Consider the following 19,542-nt stretch of genomic DNA (forward strand, 5'->3'; position numbering starts at 1 on the left):
TCCACCAGAGGCCCCTTCCCATCGTCCTTCAGGTTAAACAAACCAGACCAACCTACGGAGGATCCGAGCTACCCCACACACCACGGCAGAGCTAGGCTGGCTCAGCTTTGGCACCTCCCGGCTCCCAGCTCCTCCCTGCAGCTCAACTTACCGGGGGTCCCATGAGTCCGGGTGGGCCAGCGACACCGGGGTCTCCCTAGGGAAAGAGCAGGGGCATTGAGCCAGGAGCTCTGTCCAGCTTGTACCCAACTCATTCACCAATGTTTCTCCCTTCTCCAGCCCCTCCCCCAGCTGCCCCAGGACGGAGGGAGGTCCTGTGGGGCAGTGGGAAGACTCCCAGCTGGGCTCAGCCTCTGACTGGCTGTGGCCCCTGCATGAATCCTACCCCCCTCTCTGGACCTCAGGTTTCCTTCTTTTGGGTACAGAATGGGGTTGCCCTGGATGCTCTGCCCTTTGCCGTGGCCCCATCCCTTTCAGATGCCCCAGCAAAATCAGACCCAAGGGGCCAGGCTGGCTCAAGTCCATCCACATCTGCAACCTGGTTTCTTATGACATTAGCCTAGTTGGGTCCCTTGGGTTAATGTGTCTACTCAAAAGCTGGGAGCATTGGTTCCAGACAGCAGGAGCTGCAGATGGGGCTGGAATCCAGGTCCCCTATGTCACTGTGACCACCCAGCCCACCCTGCCTGGGTGAGCAGGCTCTGAGCCAGGTATCCAACACAAGTGGGGCCCCAAGGGACACTAGTTCCTTTAGCTGTCTGAGTTTCTGGACAGGAATTTACTCATGTCACTGCCCTGCCTTCGGAAAGGCCTGGCTCATCCAAGGGGGCTAAGGCTACCAGGAGAACTGGGACACCACGGCACTCTGGTGCCATCAGGGAGGTGGGGTGTGGTGAGAGGCAGGCCGAGGGAAGGTGTGGGCGCCCCCGACAGAGATGGGGGCCGCTTCAGTTCCCTTCATCGGGGCTCCCTCGACTTTGGCTCTTAGAGAAGGAAGGGAGCACCCTCCCTGCCCATCGTCTCACCCTCAAGCCAGGCTTGCCGTCCTTTCCATCCAGACCGTCCAGGCCGGCAGGGCCCTGGAAACAGGAAAAGGCATTTCCACACGACCGTGCTGGAACCCTCAGAGCAGTGAGGCCTCACCTGGCCCCCCAGCCTCTCCGCCCCTCACCCAACTCCCCGCCCTACCGAATGCACATGCGCACACACGCATGCACCTGTGCATACATGCACACATAACCCACGCCCGCCAGGCTAAGGGGGCACACACTTACCTGAATTCCGGGAGGCCCTGGTGGTCCAGGGGGCCCAGGCATGCCTGATGGACCTCGAATCCCTTCGCTGCCCTGGAAGCAAGCCCCCAGCAGAGTCAGCAGGGCCTCAGCCCACGCCGGAGACGCGGCCCTGGGCCACCCTGCGGCGACTGCTGCGGGTTGGGGTGGCTGGCTTCCGCCCCCAGTTCTGCTCTGGATCGCGCAGCTGTCCTCCACACAGCACTCCCCCAAGGGGGTCTGTCTTCATCCGCACGGCATTCCCCACTGCTCCACGAGGAAGGGGCAGAGCCGGAGAAGTCCAGCATCCTCTCCAGGGCTGACCAGGGGCTGGCACGGTGGGCGCTCAGTAGCGGGTGCGAACTGAGGTGTTCACCTCACATCGGCCCCAGCAAGGCACCCAGTGCTGTATAGCCTCCGCCTCTCCCAGGTGAGAAGGGGGTCCCCTTTCTCGAGGAGCTCAGAGGCTCACAGTCAGGGGCAACGCAAGAGTCCCTGTGCGCTGCGGAAATAAGGGGCTACAGGAGCTCAGAGGACGGAGAAGCTCCCTCTGGCCAGGGCCAAGGGAAATGTCATCAAAGTGTCACCGGATGCTAGACTCTGAAGGGCGTCCGAGGTCTGGGCAGGTGGCGAGGGGGAGCAGGGCACGCCAAGGGAACCTCAGAGAAGGCAAGGCAGGGACTCAGAAGTGGTTACACGCCTGGCCCAGCCACCATGTCTCGGGAGCCCATGTGATGGGTGGGAGAGGAGGCTGGAGGCGTTGGGGCCTGGGTGGCTGTGGGCCCTGCACACCATGCTCAACATTATTGAAAAGACGGGTATTTTCAAATAGTTCTTCTCAGCCCCCTGGGGGGCGCCTGGGGCACAAAGCAGGGCCCCGAGGGGCGACTCAGGGACGCCCTACCCTTGCTTTAGCCAGAGAAGCTCCACTTGTATCTGTTTTATAGACTGAGGGTTTGCATGAGCTCCTGTGCAATGGGACTGGAGGACTACAAAACACAGTGGAAACACTGCTACGGGCTCGGGCTCGGGGGAGCCATTAACATTTCAAAGAAGGGGAGTGATGAGAACAGCCCTTTGAATTAGAGTGTTTATGGGAGAAGGGGGTAGGCAGGCGTCCCTGTGAGGAGGGCTGCTGCCTTCTCCAGTGCAGAGGGGGTGGCTGCCCTGGAGCAGCGGCTGTGAGGTGGTCAAGGGGAAGGGGTCTAGCTGGAAATGACTCAGAGGGGGATGGAAAAAAAAGAGCTTGGGCTGGCATTGCAATGCCACCAGCCACCAGGAGGGGTCAGCCCAGCCCCAGAAACATGTCAGCTCCATTGGGAATGGGGAGGAACCGCTGGCCAGAGGTTTGGGGTTGTCTGCAATGACCTGCCTAAGGTGAGCAGGCAGCCCTGGAGTGCAGAGCCAGCACACAGGGCTCTGGCAGCAGCTGCCACCCAGGTCCCTCCCAGAGAAGGGCCAGGAGGTGGCCTCCACCACGGCTGGTGGGCCCTGGTTCTGGAAGCAGCCTGGGGGCTCTGCTTGGCTGGGAGGGAAGTCGCGGCTTTACCTTCCACCTTGCTACATGCCCCGGCCTCCGGGACTCATTTCCTTACTTGAACGGAGAGTGCTTAGACCAAGAGAAGCCCCTCAGGAAGTCATTTCTGCTGTGCCGTGTGGGCTCCCCAACGAAAGAGGGTCCCCGTGTGGGTGCTCGCAGTGCATCCTGGGCCTCATCACACCACCCAGCTGTTGCATCCACAAAGCCCAGCGATTGGGCTGAGACAGGAATGTCAGCCCTCCCCACACCAGGGCAGTTTCGCAAGCCAAACCTGGGGGAAGCCAGTGTGGGGGCTCCCCAGGCTGCTGCCCCCTCCCACCCTTGTCACTAGGTCACTCTCTGGGCCCCTGGGGACAACACCTCCAGGCTAGCCTCTTCCTGCTCTTGTCAGACCCAGAAGGCAAATGCCACAGCTCTTCCCGCTGTGGGGATTCCCAGGCTCCCAGTGTGGGCACGCTTCCCCCACCTCAGCTCCCCGCCTTCCCCTGGAGGAGATGAAGCTGGCCTTGGCAGCCTGTCACATCCTAGCCACCCAGCTCTCACTGCGCCCCTCTGCCTCCTCCCTCCCACCCTCCCCCATCAGGCAGAGACCTGGCCTCAGGCTGGCAGGTGTTCTGGGCCCATCCCTAGCAACCCACTGGCTTGCTAGCAGGGGAGGTGCTGGGGCCACCCTGGAGGGCTCCCATCCCCCTCCCTCAGTGTGATGGAGGCAGTTCCTGAGCCCCCAAAGGCTTGCTGCCGGGGGTGAAGCAGAGGGTGGGAGCCAAACAGCTCAGATCTGGGACTGTGGCCAACACGGGGTCTGCTCACCTTTTCCGCTGGGGGTCCCGGTGGGCCCGGTGCTCCTGCTTTGCCTGGGAATCCAGGGGGACCCTGTGAACAGAGGACCAGGCAGGAATGAACGTGGGGCTGCAGCGGGGGGGAGCTCCCCTCCTTCTTCCTGCTGCCTGTGCTTTCCCGTTGTTGATGCTTTCTAGAAACACCACCCAGGAGCACCGAGTCCACTGGCCTGATGGGCTGGGGCCCACCCAGGAGGCCCTGCTCTCCAGGCCCTGGCTCCTGGCATCAGGCCTGGCCACCCAGGCTGTTCCTCTCGTGCCCCTTCCCTCCCCTCCGCGGGCCCATCCTGCTGAGTCTGGCCTGGCCAGGCCCGCCCCCCTCCCAGACGGGATCACATCGGACAGAGCTGGCCTTGCGCCTCCACTCACCGGGGGGCCCGGAAAGCCTGGCTGGCCTTGAAATCCCTGCGGGAAGAAGGGAAGGACAGTTTGCTGTGCTGCCCCTTCTGTCCTACCTGGCCGGCAGGTAGAAAGAGGGACAGGACAATATTGCTTCTAGACATGGGGCCTTGCCTTCCACTCGGCCCAAGGTGGCCAGCAGGTGAGGCCTGGGCATGAGGTCGGGGGTTACAACTCGAGGTAGATTGGGGCTGGGAGGCCAGTGCTGGTTTACCCTCCACCAATGAGATGACCCTACTCCTCCCACCCCACCCCCGCTTCCCCCCAACCATCCGCTGCAGTCAGGATGGCTAGCCGCGTCCTAGTTGCCACTCACCTGGTCACCCTTCTCACCCGAGCTCCCTTGGGGTCCTCTCTCTCCTCGGGGACCCTGTCATCACAGAGGACAATGCAGCTGGAACTCGACCTTCCTGCCTCAGATACCGGGGCAGCACCAGGACCCGGGGTCTCCAGGTCCACATTTCCTGCCCCTCCCTTACTCACCGCTGGGCCTGGGGGACCTGGGAGGCCTTCAGAGCCTGGTGGGCCCTGGAGACAAAAAAAAGAGGGCAAAATTGATCACTCTGACTGGAGGACGTGGGCAGCAAGAGGACGGGGCAGAGGACGGGGCATGGCGCAGAGGCAGGAGGTGCGGGGGGAGGCCCCTCTAGGCCAGCAGGACTCCTCCCCGTGGTCTCTTTAGGCTTCCCCTCTCTTGTCTGAGCTACTGGACTAGCCTCTTCACTAGTCCTGCCCACTCCTGGCTCCCTGCAGTCCAGCCAGCCACCGGCTGCCCTCCCTTCTTCAGCGTAGCTTGGACTGTAACACTCTTGCTTCAGAACCTCCCATGGCTCCCCGCTGCCACCTGAATGGGGATCACGCTGGCCACCAGCGCCAGGTGGGAGGCATTCTGTGATCTGGTACCGACCCCCCACCCCTCCCCATTCACTTCCCTCCCCCTTTCGTACCGTCTGCCTTGCTCGGTCAGCCCACTGTGTCCTGAGACACCCCCCACACCCACACCCTGGGCCTTCGCACAACTGTACCCTCCACTACAACGCCCTCCACTGTATGAGTGCCCTGATCCCACCTGGGTCTCTCAAATCAGTAGATCATCAGACGGCTCAAAGCTGTCCCTTCAGCGGCCCCAGCCATGGTCTCTCCCTCTGGGATTCCCCAGTACAGACAGCCACGTGCCCCTCCCCCACTTCATTTGGGACTGAGCTCAAACAGGTTGCCTCCTCAGAGACCTCCCTGGCCTTCCGCGTAACAGTCCTGCACGCCGCTCCAGCCCCTCTCCTAATTTTTCCTTTGGTCTTATCTCTCATTATTTGTATGTGTTTATTTATTCATCTGTTCCCTGCCTCCCCCACTGGAATGTAAACTCCGAGAGGGCAGGGGACTCAATCACAGGTTCTACTCACCACGGTGCCCCCAGAGCCTGGCGGGGGACCAGCAGGCCCGTGAGAAATATTTGTTATTGAATAAACACACGGCGGGGCCTCGCTGACATGGGTGAGGGGGGCGGTAAGGCTAAGGTTTGGGTGGTTTTTCACAGGAAGACTCGGGTTGCAGGCAGGCTGCACCCTAAGTCACTAACTAGCTGCAGGGCCCTGGGTGAGCCATGCATGCCACCTCAAGAGCCTCAGGGTCCTGGTCTGACAACAGCCTGGGTCCTGCACGCAGCGCAGGCCTGGCTCTGCAAAGGGTGGGCCTGGGCTTGTGCGCGTGCAGCCGGCCAGGTGGCCGAGTGGGGTCTAGATCCCAGGCCTGGGCCTCTCTGCCCACCCCGGTCAGCCTGCCTTTGCTGGGGTGGGAGTGGGGGTGTCTCCGGCCAGCTGACTCCTGGCCCCCCTCCCCTTGGCAGCCCGAGGCCTTTGGCTCCATGAATCCTGCTGAGGTTCTCCTCACAGCTCTGGCCCCCAGCCTGTGCTGACTGCTTGAGATGCAGCTGGAGTGACTCAGGGGGCAGGGAAGCAGCAGTCGTGTGCCCGCCTCACAGGCTTCTGGGAAGATCTCGGTGGCGGCGGTGGGGGCGGCAGGCAGGGACGGGCTCTGTTTGAAGCCCTGCTCCCGCCCCCGCGCTGGGCTGCGACACAGACTCACCGATTCTCCCTTCTCTCCCGAGGGCCCAGCGTAGCCTCGCTCCCCCTTGCTGCCCTGAGAAGTGAGCAAGGAGAGAGGAATTAGCCCCACGGCCTGCTTGTCACGGCACTAATGAGAGGGGTGGAGCCTGCGGCCTTACACGACTGCCTGCCTGCGGGAGAGAGGTGGGCTGCTCCTTGCCTGCCACCATGGTCCTCAGTGGAAAAGGGGACACACCCACCCAGCAGGCTCCTGTGTGGGGCCGCACCTCCGTGCTGTCCCTCCAACTCTCTCAACAGCCCCCTCCCCCAGGCAGATCTTGGTCTTGCCGGGCCTCGGCCTCCCAGGGTGCTCTGAGGGTCTGGCCCTCAATGTGCAGCGACAGCAGTGAGCCCCCAAAGCGAAGTGGTGGCACCACGCCATACTGCCAAGGGGGCTTCCGGGGCGGGGGCTGTGCATGGACGGCCTGGCAGAGGCGTGGGCCGAGACGCTCGGAAAGGAAGGAGCTGCTGAGGGATGCCCAAGCCCCGTCCTGCCCTGCCCACCGCCCTAAGGCTCCAGCACCCCCCGAGCCAGTGCCTCTCACTCACAGGCAGTCCTGGTGGGCCCATGGCGCCTGGGTAGCCAGGTTGTCCGGGAGCACCCTGCAAAGAAAGGTAGACGTGATCGGCCCCCTGACATTTCTATTCCCCTTCCTGGGAGAAAGGGTGGCCAAAGCCAGCGTGCCTGGAGCCGCCATTCCGCAGGCACCCGCCCAGGTCAGCCACCACCAAGGGCCGTTTCCCCGAGGCCCAGGTTCGCTGGGTCTCGACTGCCACCGAGACCCTGGGAGCTGAGCCAGAGGCGCGGACCCAGAGCAGGGGGCCCAGAGCAGGGGCTGACAGGGGCCAGGGAGAGGGAGGAGCAGGGACCTGCTAGAGCTGCAGGGAGAACGGAGAGCAGCCCCCAGGGACATCTGCGGAAACCAGGGGACAGGGGTGTTTGCCCCTCACAGGGAGATGGGCCTCCTTGGAGCCTGAGGTGGCATGGAGACCCCCATACTGAGAGAATCAAGGCCGGGGGGGCGAGAGTTTCAAAAGCTGGGGTCCACCTCCCATCTTCCATGCAGCAGCCACCCTGGGCCCCCCCCCCCGTCTCCCCAGGGTTCTTTATCTATCCCCGCCCCCCCACCCCCCGCTGGCCGCCTCTTACCGGCTCCCCCTTCTCCCCCGTCAGGCCCCTGAGGCCTCGCTCTCCTTGAAGACCCTTGGAGAGAAAAATCATGAGCAACTGCAGGAGACGGCCTTCCCTACCCTGCCCCTGCCCCCTGCCCCTGCCACGCAGCCCTCCGTGTCCTTTCTGGGCAAAGATGGGGGCTGCTGGTGGCCCTCTAGGGTGCCCAGCGAGGTGTCCATAGGGTGTGTGTCCTGGGAGGGTGACTGTCATCTGCGGGTGCCTCTCAGAAGCACAGCCCCCAAGACAGGTGACTACAGAGACATGTCCCCCAAGGTGGGTGACTCCCAGAGGGCACCTCTGAGGCAGGTGACTGTCGCTAGTGTGCCCTACTACAGTAACTGGGCGTGCCTTCCAGAGGGTGACACATGTGTGCTCCATCTGTGATGGCAACGGTCAGGAGAGGTGTCCCTAGAGTGATGCTCGCACTAAAATGTACCGCTGGGCACCCAACACTTACCTGTCCGAGTCCCCCTCCCTCCCCCAGTCAAAATCACCTTCTTTTGGGGACACAGGGGAGAGACATGGGAAGGCTGCCTCCAGAGCAGTCCCTGTCACTTTTCGGGGTAGAAAGGGATAGCACTGTCAATCAAGGCCGGAGCTCCCACCCCAGCTCCTCGCCCTGCCCTTCGCATGTTCGCCGCGGCAGGAAGGGGCCATGTCCGTCCCTCCCCCATCGTGCCCACGAGAGGCGGCGCCCAAACCTTTCCACAACACAAGACAGATGGCTAGACGGACAGATGGCCCCTTCACCCAAGCAAGCAGGAACAGACACGGTCCGGCCAGGTGGAGGGCGTGGGGACAGATGGAACTGCGACAAGGAGGGGCCCGGCTCCCCGGGCCCGCGCCACCAGGCCGGGGAGGAGGGGAGCCAGGCCCCGGGAGCACACAGTCTGACACCCGGTGGGTTAGTTTCCATGACCCAGAGCAAAGTGAGGATGAGGATGGTTCAAACACACTTGTGGCGATGATGAAGGCGGAGGAATTAAGGACGCCTGGCAGAAGGAGCAGACCAAGATGCCGAGAACAGAGGGGCAGGGGCCCCGACTCTCAGAAACCCCACTGGCTGGCACCACATGTCCAGCCTTGGAGCAGACTGGGACTGGAGCCAAGGAGGAGGAGAGGAAGAGGAGGAAGCCGAGAGTTTCCTCCAGGACGCTGGGAGAGGTGCAGGCACTGGCACCTTCTGGTCCCCGGGGTGCCTCCGGACAGCCCTGCCGAGCAGCAGGGCGGCGAACCTGTGCCAGCCTGCACTGTGAAGCCCTCAAGCGTTGGCATCTCTGCCAGGCTCAGCGCCAGGCGCCTGGCAGGGCCCCAAGAACGACTTTCAGCAAATCTTCAGTGAACACCAAAGGTGGGAGAAGCGGGAGGCAGAAATGAGAAGGGAGGAACAGAGAGGGCCCCTAGAGGCACTGGCTTAAAATAAGCATGTGAAATAGATCCAGAGGACGTGTGGAGAGTGATGTGCGGTTGTGGGAGAGAAAAGGGAAACAAAAGCGATGGGGGTGGGGTGGGGGAGGGCGGTGATGAGAGAAAGAAAGCAGAAGAAGTGGGAGAAGGGGAAACGACCAGAGGGCGGACACTGGGGAGATGCCCAAGCTGCTGGGACCTCGGGGAGCCCGTGTCGTTAGCCACCATGCCTGCAGGGGGACAACGACAAGCGAACATGGAGGATGGAGGTGAGGCCACGACAGGGAAGGAGACAAGCAAAAGCCACAGAGACCTGGCTGGTGGGGGGAGGGGAGGTGGAGCGGCACTAGGTTCTTACAGGCAATCCGGGGGAGCCAACGGCACCAGGAAAACCTGGGGGGCCCTGGTGGGAGAAACAGGCAGGTCACATCTCACAAGCTCAGTCTCTCTGGGGCACAGTCTGGGGCTGAGGGGTCGTGGGAGAGGTCACGGGAATATTTCAAGGCAGCTGGAAAAGAGGCTCCTTGGAAGTCTTGGCCCAGAGACGCACACTCCTCCCCTTGGCTCCAGGGAGAGTGGCTCCGCCATCAGCAGAGATGAGGAACAGCCCCCAGAGTCAAGCGGCCCTTCCCAAGTCTTCCCGGGTCTAGCTGAGCCCCTGTGCTGGGGCGGAAGCCCCTCCCGCCTGTTACCTGACCTCCGAGCCCGCAGGTGGGTGGCTCCTGCTCCTAAGATAGTTCCCACCAGCCTTTTTTCTCCAAAGAAAGCGTTTTCAGTTCTCCCAGCCTTTTCTAATCACTTCTATTCTCCTGCCATATCAACACCACAGAGGACTCCAGGGGGATGCCCCTCGTCTGGCCTTCGGAGGCTTGTCCTAGAGGTGGCCCTACAGAGCAGGGCAGGGCAGCTCCACCTCAGCCCCTGGCCCCTGGAGGGACTGGTGTCATGGGGCAGAGAGGTCTGGCCAGGCTGCCCCATGCTTCCCTGGCTGCAGAGAGCAAGAGCCAGCAGCCTCGGTGCCCCCCTGCCTAGGCCAGCCTGGGTCCCTTATGCAAAACACAGCAGGGATGGGGGTGGGGAAACACAGATGCACCCTGGAGGCCTCCTCTAAGCAGGACCATGGGCAGAGCAGCAGATGCCCAGGGGTCCGGTGGCGGGAGTCCACGGTCCCCATAGACACTCTGCCGAGAGAAAGGAGCGGGCGGTGGAAGTTTCCTCTTTCTGCCCCACGCAGCTTCCTGGACGCATGGCAGCAAAATGGTTTTCAAGCACTAGGACCCTTCTGAGAGCTTCTCAAACAGGCCAGGAGACCCCGGATACTTACAATGGGGCCTGGAGGACCCGGGGAGCCCCTCGTGCCGGGCGGACCCTGCAAAGGAAGCCAAGGGAAACGGATGAAGAGGCTCAGGCCCCACAGAGCCCGGGGTCTCAGCAGCCCCCCTGGCTCGCCACGGCCGGAGTCTGCAGGCAGCTGATGTCAGAGCTGGGTGTGAAAGCTGATGTCAGACCTTGCATTCAGTTCACTGAATCAGCCAACGCATGTCTATTGAGCAGCTATACTGTGTACCAGGCGCCGGTTCAGGTGCTGGGGACACAGCAATAAACAGAACACAGGAACCTGCGCCTCGTGGTGCTTACACTTCACGGGGAGGCGGGCGGTAACAGACAGAGCGGGGGCTGGCACGTAGCTGGCGCTTGGTAGGTGCCTGCGGAATGCTCTTAACTGAAGGAAATACACAGCATGTCAGACGGCGACGAGCATGATGCAGACAGAGGCGGCAGCTAGGCCCGGGAGGGAGGAGGAGGCCCGAGAGCGGCGAGGAGGCCAGCTTGCGAGCAGAACAGTGAGGTCAGAGCAGTCAGGGGCGCCAGCTGACCTGAGCCCTCGGGGGCCCCTGCAGGACTCCCAAGAGACAGGGAGCCCCTGGAGGGCCCGATGACACTGGACGGCAATGGAACTGCCCTTGGGAACTAGGGGCCGCTGTGAGGACGAGGGCCCAGCCCCCGGTCTTACCTCTTCTCCTCTCTGGCCGGGCAGTCCTGGAGGACCGGGCAGGCCGGGGCTCCCAGCACAGCCCGGGTCGCCCTCGCTGTTGTCTCCCTGGAGCGGAGGGAGATGGTGGGAGTGAGCAGGCAGGGGCCTTCCCTGTGGGGCTCATTGTGGGTGGGGGGGACGTGGAGGGGGGAAGCGAAGGCCCACTCACCCGGGCCTCCTCAGCTCGGGGGCGCTCCCGCTCTATGAAGCACTGTGAAGGACAACGAGAGGCTCTGTCGGGTGCTGCCACGGGGGGCTTTCCCTGCACCAAGGCTGCCCCTGAGCCCAGCCTCTTACCCGGGCACAGTTGTCAAGGCCTGGCACGCCAGGGATGCCCTGGTCTCCCTTCTCCCCTTTCTGCAGGAGGGCCACTGGGCGGGCCGTCTGCCTCTGGACACAGTCCCCGCAGAGGCTCTGAGGAGGGGAGGGTGACGCGGGTCTGAGGTGGCCGGGAAGGGCCACATGGAAGAACCCCGCCTGGACTCAGCCTGTGCACCCTGCCTGGCCAGCAGCCCTCGCACACCCTCTCCCCCTCCCCAGCCACATCCCTGAGGCAGCTCCGCTCCATCCTCAGGGGACACAGTCCCAACACTGGCTTTGAGTTTCCTCCAAGAAGCAGCACTGGTGGGCCCCGCCAAAGCCACTTTCCAGACAGGCAGGCGTGTGGGAAGAGGCAGAGGGGCCCACGGAGGGACCATCTGTCCTGGTTGTTCCTGCAACCTGCACCCACTGTGAGGACGCGCCACGAGGGTTTAGGCTGAAAAGGCCGCTCCCAACAGCTTCTGCGGGAGCAGGGGAAGCAGCTGCAGGAGCTGCCAGGCCTTTTGCAGACGCCCTCGGGGGTGGAGTCTGCCTTCTGTCCCCAGCAGGTCCCAGCAGGTCCCAGCGGTCAGAGATGCCCAGTCCACTGGGCCCAGCAGTCTTCTCGACAAGAAGGTCTTCCCCTTCCCTGGGGGTTTTAACCTCTGTGGGTCACAGAGCCCTCTGAGAGTTTGATGAAAGCGATGCATCCTCTTCCCCCCCAAAATAAAACCCACTAGTAAAAAAAGTAGACTATAGTCTCAGAGGACTGGGGAGCCTGGGGTCTCTATGCATGGGCTGGTAGGGTGTCCGTGAATCCCTGGGCAGGAGCCCCTGCTCCACCCTCACTGTTCCCTGTACAGCCTGGTGCCACAGCTGTCACTTACTCAGCACCCACCTGCCAGTCATCGTAATAGGCCTGTGCACATTACCGCACTGGACCCTGACAGCCAGTGAGGCAGGTCATCTTAGCAGCGTTGTGGAGATAAGAAAGCCCACATCCAGAGAGACAGCGTGACTTGTCCACAGTACTGGGGAGCTTGGACTAAACCCTGGCTTGTCTGAGGCCAGAGCTGGTGTTCAGTCCACAGGCCCAGGCTTCCTCTGGGCTGTGCATGCATGTGGTGGCGGGGGCTCCTGGTCTGCACTCCCTGGGGTGCCCTCTGACCCCTCTCCAGACAGCTGCTCGGGGCCCTCTGCAGAGCACTTGGTTAAGAAGCCCTCAGAAGAAGTGCTGCGCGGGGAAACGCTAAGCCCTGCATGAGCCTCGCATCGCTTGCCCAGGGGCGGGACTCAGGAGCCCAGGCTGCCGGAAGCCCGGGGCAGAGGAGCTGGGGTTTCATTGCCGCAACCCCACTGTGCTCTGACACGTAACCACTGCCAGGAGGCTCACCTGGCCTCAGGCTGCTTCTGGAGACGTCTGCCGTCTGGGGCAGCGATTTTCAATCAGTGGGATGCAGGAATGTTTAAAATCTGCAACACCTGACTAAATAGTCAGGGGCACTGACCTCTTTCCCCTTAAGAGTGGCAAACAAAAAAAGACAACAGCCAACACAACAATAGCTGTCCGGTGTGAATGAATCAAAATCATACCTATCTGTATGTCAGATCAGCAAGAATGTATCTCTTGGTGCGCTGCACAATTTTAAAATTAGTTTTTGTGTCATGAGGTGAAAAAGGTTGAAAATCTCTTGGGCTAGGGCAGGATCAGGGCAGGTGCACCCCCATGCCGTCCTGACCCAGTGGGGAGGTAGGACATCCAGGGCACTGACTAGTGCTAGAAGGTGGCAGGACAGGGGGCTCTGGTGGCCAAAGCTTGGGAGGGACCCCCGAGGATGCTGAGCTGGAGGAGGGAAAAGTTCAGGTCTCATCTCCAGAGGCGACTGAGCAAGGAAGGGCTGTGTCACCGTTGGTTCCCAAGGGGCAATCTCAGCCCAGCTTGAGAGGCCAGACCAAGCTACGCCCTTGGGTGTGAGCTTGACACTGTCTGCTGCCCCCACACAGGTTGACTCTGCCTCCGGGCTCCAAGTCCCCTTGCACCTCTAGAATTGCTTCTGGAATCCCCTCTCCTTCCTCGATTCTTCCTGGATTGACCAGAAGATGGCTGAAGCCTTCTCCAAGGCCCCCACCCAGTCTTACCATAGAATGCAACCTGGGCGGGCAGGCCTGAGATCCCCCCAGTGCACTTGCACCCTCCCGGCTCTGCTCTGGGTGCTGCTGGGCCCTGGCCTGGTGTGACCAGGGGTGGTAGAGGGCCTCACTGGCTTTGGGATTGGAGCTGCCAATCGCATCCACCATGTGGGCACCTTCTCAGGGTTCCTTCAAACAGGGTCCTTTCAGCAGGCATCGCCTGAGGGTTAGTTAGGAGCTAGACCTTCTTATACACGCACGGAGCCCACGTTGCCCACAAACAGCTCCATCTGCAGCTCTCTGCCGCCCCCGCCAGTCCCCGCCCCTCCCTTTTACCCTCTTACCTGAAGGAGGTGCTGTTCAATGGGTAAGGACCCCTGCAAGAGACAGATGGGAGGGCTCAGGTAGGGGAGGGAAAGGGGAGGAGAATTATGGCATCGGGTGGAGCCTTGGGAAGCCACGTGCCATCCAGGCTTCTCCCAGCCTCCGAAGAGGGGTCCCCCCACTAATGCCACTGCAGCTCAGGGCGCTGGCCTGGCAAGCTCAGCCCTGGGAAGGCAGCTGGACAGTGAGTCCTGACCAGTACCTACCAGTTCTGCAGGCAGCCCGGGCTGTCCCGGCAAACCATTGTTTCCAGGCACTCCCTGCAGCCAAGAAGAGATGCCAGTGAGTGGACTCCGCTCTCTAGCCCACAGGGCTCCCTGCTTCATTCCCACCACCCCCGTTGCCTCTTCCCCTCGTCCTGCAAAGCTGAACCCATAGTCTTAGCTTGAAATCTCCAGATGTGTTCATAGGGTGACCCCCCAACCCAGTCTGACAGGGTGTTTTTTCTCCACAGGTTACCGGAAGTCAGAAACTAGGCACAGGGTCTTCTACATAGTACGTAACCATTGCTTCTTCCTGTGCTAAGTCCTTTTCCTACATTTTCTCATTGAATCGTCACAATTCTATTGGTGAACTAGGTGTTATCTCCATCTTAAAAACAGAACAAGAGAGGGTGAGTAACTGCCCACGGTCACAGGGCGAGCAAGGCACAGAGGTGAGGTTCAGACTGAGGCCACTGGCTTCAACACCCCTCGCAACCACGACGCCAGCATTGCTTCTCAAAAGACCCTCCCAGGGACACTCACAAACGCAGCAAGGTGGAGCCTGGGGAGTCAGACCTAGTTAGGCGCCCATTCCTGCTACCTGTGTAATGTTTAGCAGGTTTTGTGGAGAAGAAACAATCTCTGTGCCTCAGTTTCCTTACCTATAACACAGGGTTAGTTGACAGTGAGGTTTAAAAGGAGACCAGAGCTGGAAGGAGCTTAGTGCACAGCCTGGCATGCAGAATGCTCACAGGAAGGCTTTGCCCCAAACTCTCTGCCCCCATGACAGACTCCCAGTGTGCACATGCATATGAAATGCCCCATGGAAGCAGGGCACACGCTCGCCTTTGAGTCCCCAGTGCCCAACGGGGAGGAGGCATGCATGAAATACGTGTGGAGCGGGCGCACCCCGGCTCACCCTGCTCTCCCGGCACGGGATTTCCTTGGCCGGGACTGAGAGCCGGCCGCCCTTCAGGTCCCAGCTCCCAGCGAGAGAACATGCACCTTCTGCCACCAGCCCACCCGCTTTCAGGCCAGGCTCCACCAGGCCTGGGTCAGACCCCGTGTCAGCCCTGCTGCCTCCTCTCACACCACCACTGTGCCATCGCCCAGCCCTGCTCATTCTGTGTCCTAAAGGAGTTCACGGGGTGAGGAGCCTAGAACAGTGCCTTGGGAAGGGAAAAACACCTTGAACGTGTTCATTGTAATTATGCCCTAAATTCTTATTCACCCCCCTGCTCCACTCTGCATTGCCCATGTGTTAGTTCAAGCCTGATTTTCTGTGATTTTTTTCCCCGCCTCCCAGAACTAAAACACCCACCTATTGTTCTACTGCAGCTGTGAACAGCTGTTAGCTCGCTGTCTACTAGCTCTCTAGCCTTGGGCACATTTCTTAAGCCCTGTGCCTCAGTCTCCTCTCCCGTGAAATGGGTGAGGCTTGCATGACATAACCAAGCAGTGGCCTTGGGCCAGTAAGTGCCGTGTGTCTCTGAGCCAGTCTCTGTACACGAAGGAGGAGCTGCAGCAGACGACGCGGCCTGGGAGGCAGGATCTGTGCCCTGCCTGGCACAGGGCAGCTGCCTGTCAGAGGCAGCCTCAGCCTGGTCCCCAGCGCTGGCGCTGGCAGAGGACTCTGGTGCCTGGGACCACCAGGCCCAGCAGTCACTGCTCTCTGCCTCATTCCCCCAGCATGTCTTGGCACGGCTCACACTGCATCAGCGTGAGCTGGTTAACGGATCACTTTGAAACGACTGCCGTGCTTCCCAAGCAAACTGCAAGCTCCCTGCAGACAGATTCCTGTTTCCTGGCAGGAGTGCAGCAGGAAGCCCCGGTACTTGGGAAACGTGCAGCTGCCCCTGGGGGCCCAGAGTTGGCTCCACTTCTGCCTCTGGATGAGACAGGGAACTGTGATCAGAGTGGAGACTCCCATCAGCAACGGGGGTGTGTGTGCGAGCATGAGTGTAACACCTCCCAATCACCAGAGCCGTGGGGAATACAGTTCATAAAAAGCTTCCCTGTGATTCTGCCCTCCTTCTTCAGGTGAAAATCACCTTTCCAGGAGCTGAGAGCCAGACACATGGCAGCCACAGTCTGTGCCTCCTAGGAGCCCTGGGAAACACGGCCTGCTGTGCAGGCCACTGGGGAGCTGTCCTGAAGGGCGGCACGGGAGAGAAATGCTCTGCACGGGGAAGCACAGTCCAGTGCCGCCAGCTCCCAGCGGGGTGACCTCAGCCAAGGTTCTTCCCTCTCAGAGCCCTGCTTTGCCCAGCTGCGGCTTACAGATACACCACCTTCCTACTAACATTGATGTAAGGCTCCAATGAACGAGAGAATGGATGTAAAATAACAACAGTAGTTGTCATCGTAATGATAGTGAATGCCTTCTAAGCACCTACCATGTGCCAGGCACCGTTCTATACACTTTGCATGCATTAGCTTGTTTGAAATTCACAATAGCCCCATGAGGTACACGCGGTAATTATCTGCACTTAACAGATGAAGGGCTGGAGACAAAGAGAGGGTATGTAACTGGGCCAGCATCACACAGCTAGCACGTAGCACAGCTGGGATTCAAAGTCAGGCTGCCAGGCTCTGGGACAAACACTAGTTGCCCTGCGGCGGGATCTCAACTCTAGCCGCTCTCTCCTCACTATCGCTGGCCTCCTCGCCGGAGGGGGCTCATTGCATTCCCCGCTCCGGCCTTCGCACCTGCTGCTTCCTGTCAGGAATACTCTCCCGTGAGAAAAAAGCAGAACGAGGCTCACTCCTCATATTCTTTAAGTCTCAATTCAAATGTTACCTTCTGTTCAACACTTTCCCCACATCTCTTCCCTGCCTTCCTCCCGTTTTCCATTCCCACTCCCTACGTTATCTTTCTCCTTAGCATGTATCATCTCCTGACATACTATATTCCATTTATATTTATTTTGCTCATTGTCTGTCCCTCCGACTAGAAAGCAAACTCCAAGAGAAGAGGGATTTTTAATTCCGTCTGTTGTTTTATCACCAGCATCTAAAAAAACCAAAAACCAAAAACAGTCCCTGGAAAATGGCAGGTGTGCAAGAAACAGGTGGAGCTCTGCACCAGTGTAAGAAATGTTTTATCTGACCCAGATTCTGGGTTCCTGTCAGCTGGCCAAGGCCTGGGCCTGGCATGGGTGTCAGTAGGGTGACTGGGCTAGGGCACAACAGGACATTCCTTGAAAAAAGCCCGGGAGCGCTCACAGCCTGCCCCAGGGGTCAGCGGGCCCTCCATAGCACCCTTGGGAGCAGGAGCACAGAGGAGTGAGAAATGACAGGTGTGCGTGCTCGGGGGCGGGGCGGGGGAGCAGCACACCCTGGGGTCCAGCACAGAGCATGCGCCTTGCCTTCCAAACTCATTCTACCCCCATTCACCTGCAGCCCTGGCACCCCAGGGGGGCCTGGTGGTCCGGGAACTCCTGGGGGACCCTGCGGGAGAGAAGAGATAGTCAGACCCAGAAGAAAGCGCTGCCCCGTTGCTGGGGGCAGCCGTGGGAGGGCGCGCAAGCCGGGAGGCACTGGCGGACAAGAGAAGAAACAGAGGAGACAAGCGACACACACCTGCGGGCCCGGCTGCCAGGAGCTGCCCATCCAAAGTCCCGGAGCACCCTGGGTGGGAGTGGGGGTCGCAAAAGGGGAGAGGTTACAGGCAACGTCCACACCAAGCGCAGGGCTGCGTGGGGAGGCAGCTGGCTGGGGCGCAAAGCCCTGCGGGGCTTTTGTGTGTTGGGCTGTGGCGGGAGGCCAGGCCTCTCCCCCTGGCTGGGGGGAGGGCGCTCAGCGCCACTTACCGGCATGCCAGAGAAGACAGGGTCTCCTCGGGGGGGACAGGAGCACTCCCCGGGCTCGCCCTGGAAAGACAAGGGCCTTTGTCAGAGGAGAGCATGGATGGGGGACCTTCTGGAAACTGGCAGCTGGGAGGTGGCACAGGCACATGGGATGGAGAGGCCAGGGCTCACGTCTAGGACCTGCCTCTTACGATTGTGCACTTGGGCAGCCTGTTCGACCCCTTGAACCTGAGTCTCCTTATCTGTAAGGCGGGGGTAGTAACGCCGAATGCACAGACTGCCACGAAGATGGAACAGACCAGTGTACGCAGAGCTCCCGCCCCGGGGGGAGTCACTCAGCAGACAAGGGCTGCTGCTCTGCCTGCATTTCCAGTTTCACCGCCATCTGCTGCAGCCCAGGTGTTCTCACCTCCAGTGCAGCCACAGCCCCGCCTGCCGGGCCCTCCTCTCCTGGTCCCTCTCATCTCTGCCCTTTCACCGCTAGTCCTTCCCCACCTAGTCCCTGTCCCCTGACTCGGCGCCCACGTCCACTCAAAAATGCAGCTGTCCCCTGCCCAGTGTGGGGGGATCTTGGAACTCTTGGGTCTCCTGGGATCCTGATAGAGCCCTGGGTCAGCACCCAGGTAAAGTGAGGAGCATTCGGAGCTCCTGCTCCCTGGGACCAGTGAGCTGGGAAGGCAAGGAGACCAGGCTGGTCCCCATTCTCCAGGCCAGGGCCACTAGCATGTGCATAGGTTCCCTTGGGTGGACTGTAGGGACTGCTAATTTCCCCCGAGAGATGGGACTTACCTTCTCTCCCTGAGATCCTTTCTCACCCTGCAGGGGAAGAACACAGGAAGATGAGTGGGTCAGGGCATGGAGGCAGGGCCAGCTGTGGCTTCCTGCAGCCTTGAGACGCTGTACTCACGGGCATCCCTCTGGCTCCCGGAAGTCCAGTCTGTCCTTGCTGCCCATCAGGTCCCTTAACAGAGAGAGAGCCCAGGATCAGTGGTTGACACTACACAGCGGCCAGCCATCAGCCTGCCTGCAGGGAGGGCCATGGGACAAAGAGAAGCAGTGCCAGGCCCCCCTGGAGCCGCATCCCGGTGCCCCGTTCTGGAGGACGAGACTGAGACGCAGGGGACGGGGGAGGAAGAAGGAGGAAGAAGCCTGGCATTCCCTGATCACCATCTGAGTGTCACACTGCAGGCCGAGCGCCCATCAGAGAATGCTGGCTGGCATCCTCGGCCCCACCCCCAGGGCCGTGCTGCTCTGTTTTACAGGTGAGGACACTGAGGCGGAAGGGGGTTTTGTGACAGACCCAACAGTTGCGACCGCGCCAGGCCTGTGCGGCTGGAGCCCCAGTCCTCCCCTTCGCCCTTCGGTGCTGGGCGCACATCCTCTCTGTCACAAAGGTCATGTCTCAGGCTGTTTATTGCAGCTCCTGTTCTATCAACAAGAAACAGGAAGCTCTGGGAGGCTGGCACTCGCCCAAGGTCACAGCTCGTGAGTTGGGGCCAGGGCTGGGGAGCCTCCTGGATGCGATGCAGGCTGGGGGAGGCCAGCCCAGCCACATGGGCATTCTGACTGCTGCCGTCCTGGGGGACGTGCCGCCCTCACACATGGGACCGGAGGCTCCCCAAGGACGAGGAGCACCTTCACCTTGGCCTCTGCTTTACCCCGGGAGTCCCTGGGACGGGCAGGGAGGGACTGTGAGAGTCAGCTCTGCGGGGCAGTGCAGACTGGCCGTAGGGACCTGGGCAAGCCCCTGGGCCCCGTGGGCCTCACAGCACCCTCAAAGGAATCCACCAGTGATTTCCAAACCGGGGCTGGAATTTCTCTAGGGATCCATAAATGCCAAAAAGTTACGGTTCATGGGGCTGTTTTCTACACTGCCAGAAGCCCGTGAAAAATTTCTACCATTTGTCCACAACCTGGCATGGCCCCGGCTGGCTGAACGGTGACAT

The 19,542-nt window shown here is 60.9% G+C and overlaps 1 protein-coding gene across 8 annotated transcripts in view; it reads right to left on the bottom strand.

Annotated features, from left to right (window-relative positions):
- Positions 1 to 19,542, bottom strand: part of COL16A1 (collagen type XVI alpha 1 chain) — a 50,104-nt gene that overhangs the window by 9,794 nt on the left and 20,768 nt on the right. For 4 of the 8 annotated variants that reach the window (XM_036025676.1, XM_036025677.1, XM_036025682.1 and 1 more), the window contains 22 exons: positions 18,504 to 18,557; positions 18,386 to 18,412; positions 17,600 to 17,659; positions 17,370 to 17,417; positions 17,184 to 17,237; positions 13,791 to 13,844; positions 13,545 to 13,577; positions 11,068 to 11,184; positions 10,940 to 10,981; positions 10,750 to 10,836; positions 10,060 to 10,104; positions 9,094 to 9,138; positions 7,305 to 7,358; positions 6,704 to 6,757; positions 6,135 to 6,188; positions 4,533 to 4,577; positions 4,366 to 4,419; positions 4,020 to 4,055; positions 3,622 to 3,684; positions 1,275 to 1,346; positions 1,026 to 1,079; positions 152 to 196 (listed from right to left, as the gene is read on the bottom strand). In XM_036025676.1, coding sequence (XP_035881569.1) covers positions 152 to 196; positions 1,026 to 1,079; positions 1,275 to 1,346; positions 3,622 to 3,684; positions 4,020 to 4,055; positions 4,366 to 4,419; positions 4,533 to 4,577; positions 6,135 to 6,188; positions 6,704 to 6,757; positions 7,305 to 7,358; positions 9,094 to 9,138; positions 10,060 to 10,104; positions 10,750 to 10,836; positions 10,940 to 10,981; positions 11,068 to 11,184; positions 13,545 to 13,577; positions 13,791 to 13,844; positions 17,184 to 17,237; positions 17,370 to 17,417; positions 17,600 to 17,659; positions 18,386 to 18,412; positions 18,504 to 18,557 — 1,197 coding nt within the window. The remainder of the gene's footprint in view (positions 1 to 151; positions 197 to 1,025; positions 1,080 to 1,274; positions 1,347 to 3,621; positions 3,685 to 4,019; positions 4,056 to 4,365; positions 4,420 to 4,532; positions 4,578 to 6,134; positions 6,189 to 6,703; positions 6,758 to 7,304; positions 7,359 to 9,093; positions 9,139 to 10,059; positions 10,105 to 10,749; positions 10,837 to 10,939; positions 10,982 to 11,067; positions 11,185 to 13,544; positions 13,578 to 13,790; positions 13,845 to 17,183; positions 17,238 to 17,369; positions 17,418 to 17,599; positions 17,660 to 18,385; positions 18,413 to 18,503; positions 18,558 to 19,542) is intronic. The other 4 variants (XM_036025679.1, XM_036025678.1, XM_036025681.1 and 1 more) reach the window with 4 other exon arrangements.

This window comes from Phyllostomus discolor, chromosome 5 (assembly GCF_004126475.2).
Source record: "Phyllostomus discolor isolate MPI-MPIP mPhyDis1 chromosome 5, mPhyDis1.pri.v3, whole genome shotgun sequence".
Taxonomy (NCBI): Eukaryota; Metazoa; Chordata; class Mammalia; order Chiroptera; family Phyllostomidae; genus Phyllostomus; species Phyllostomus discolor.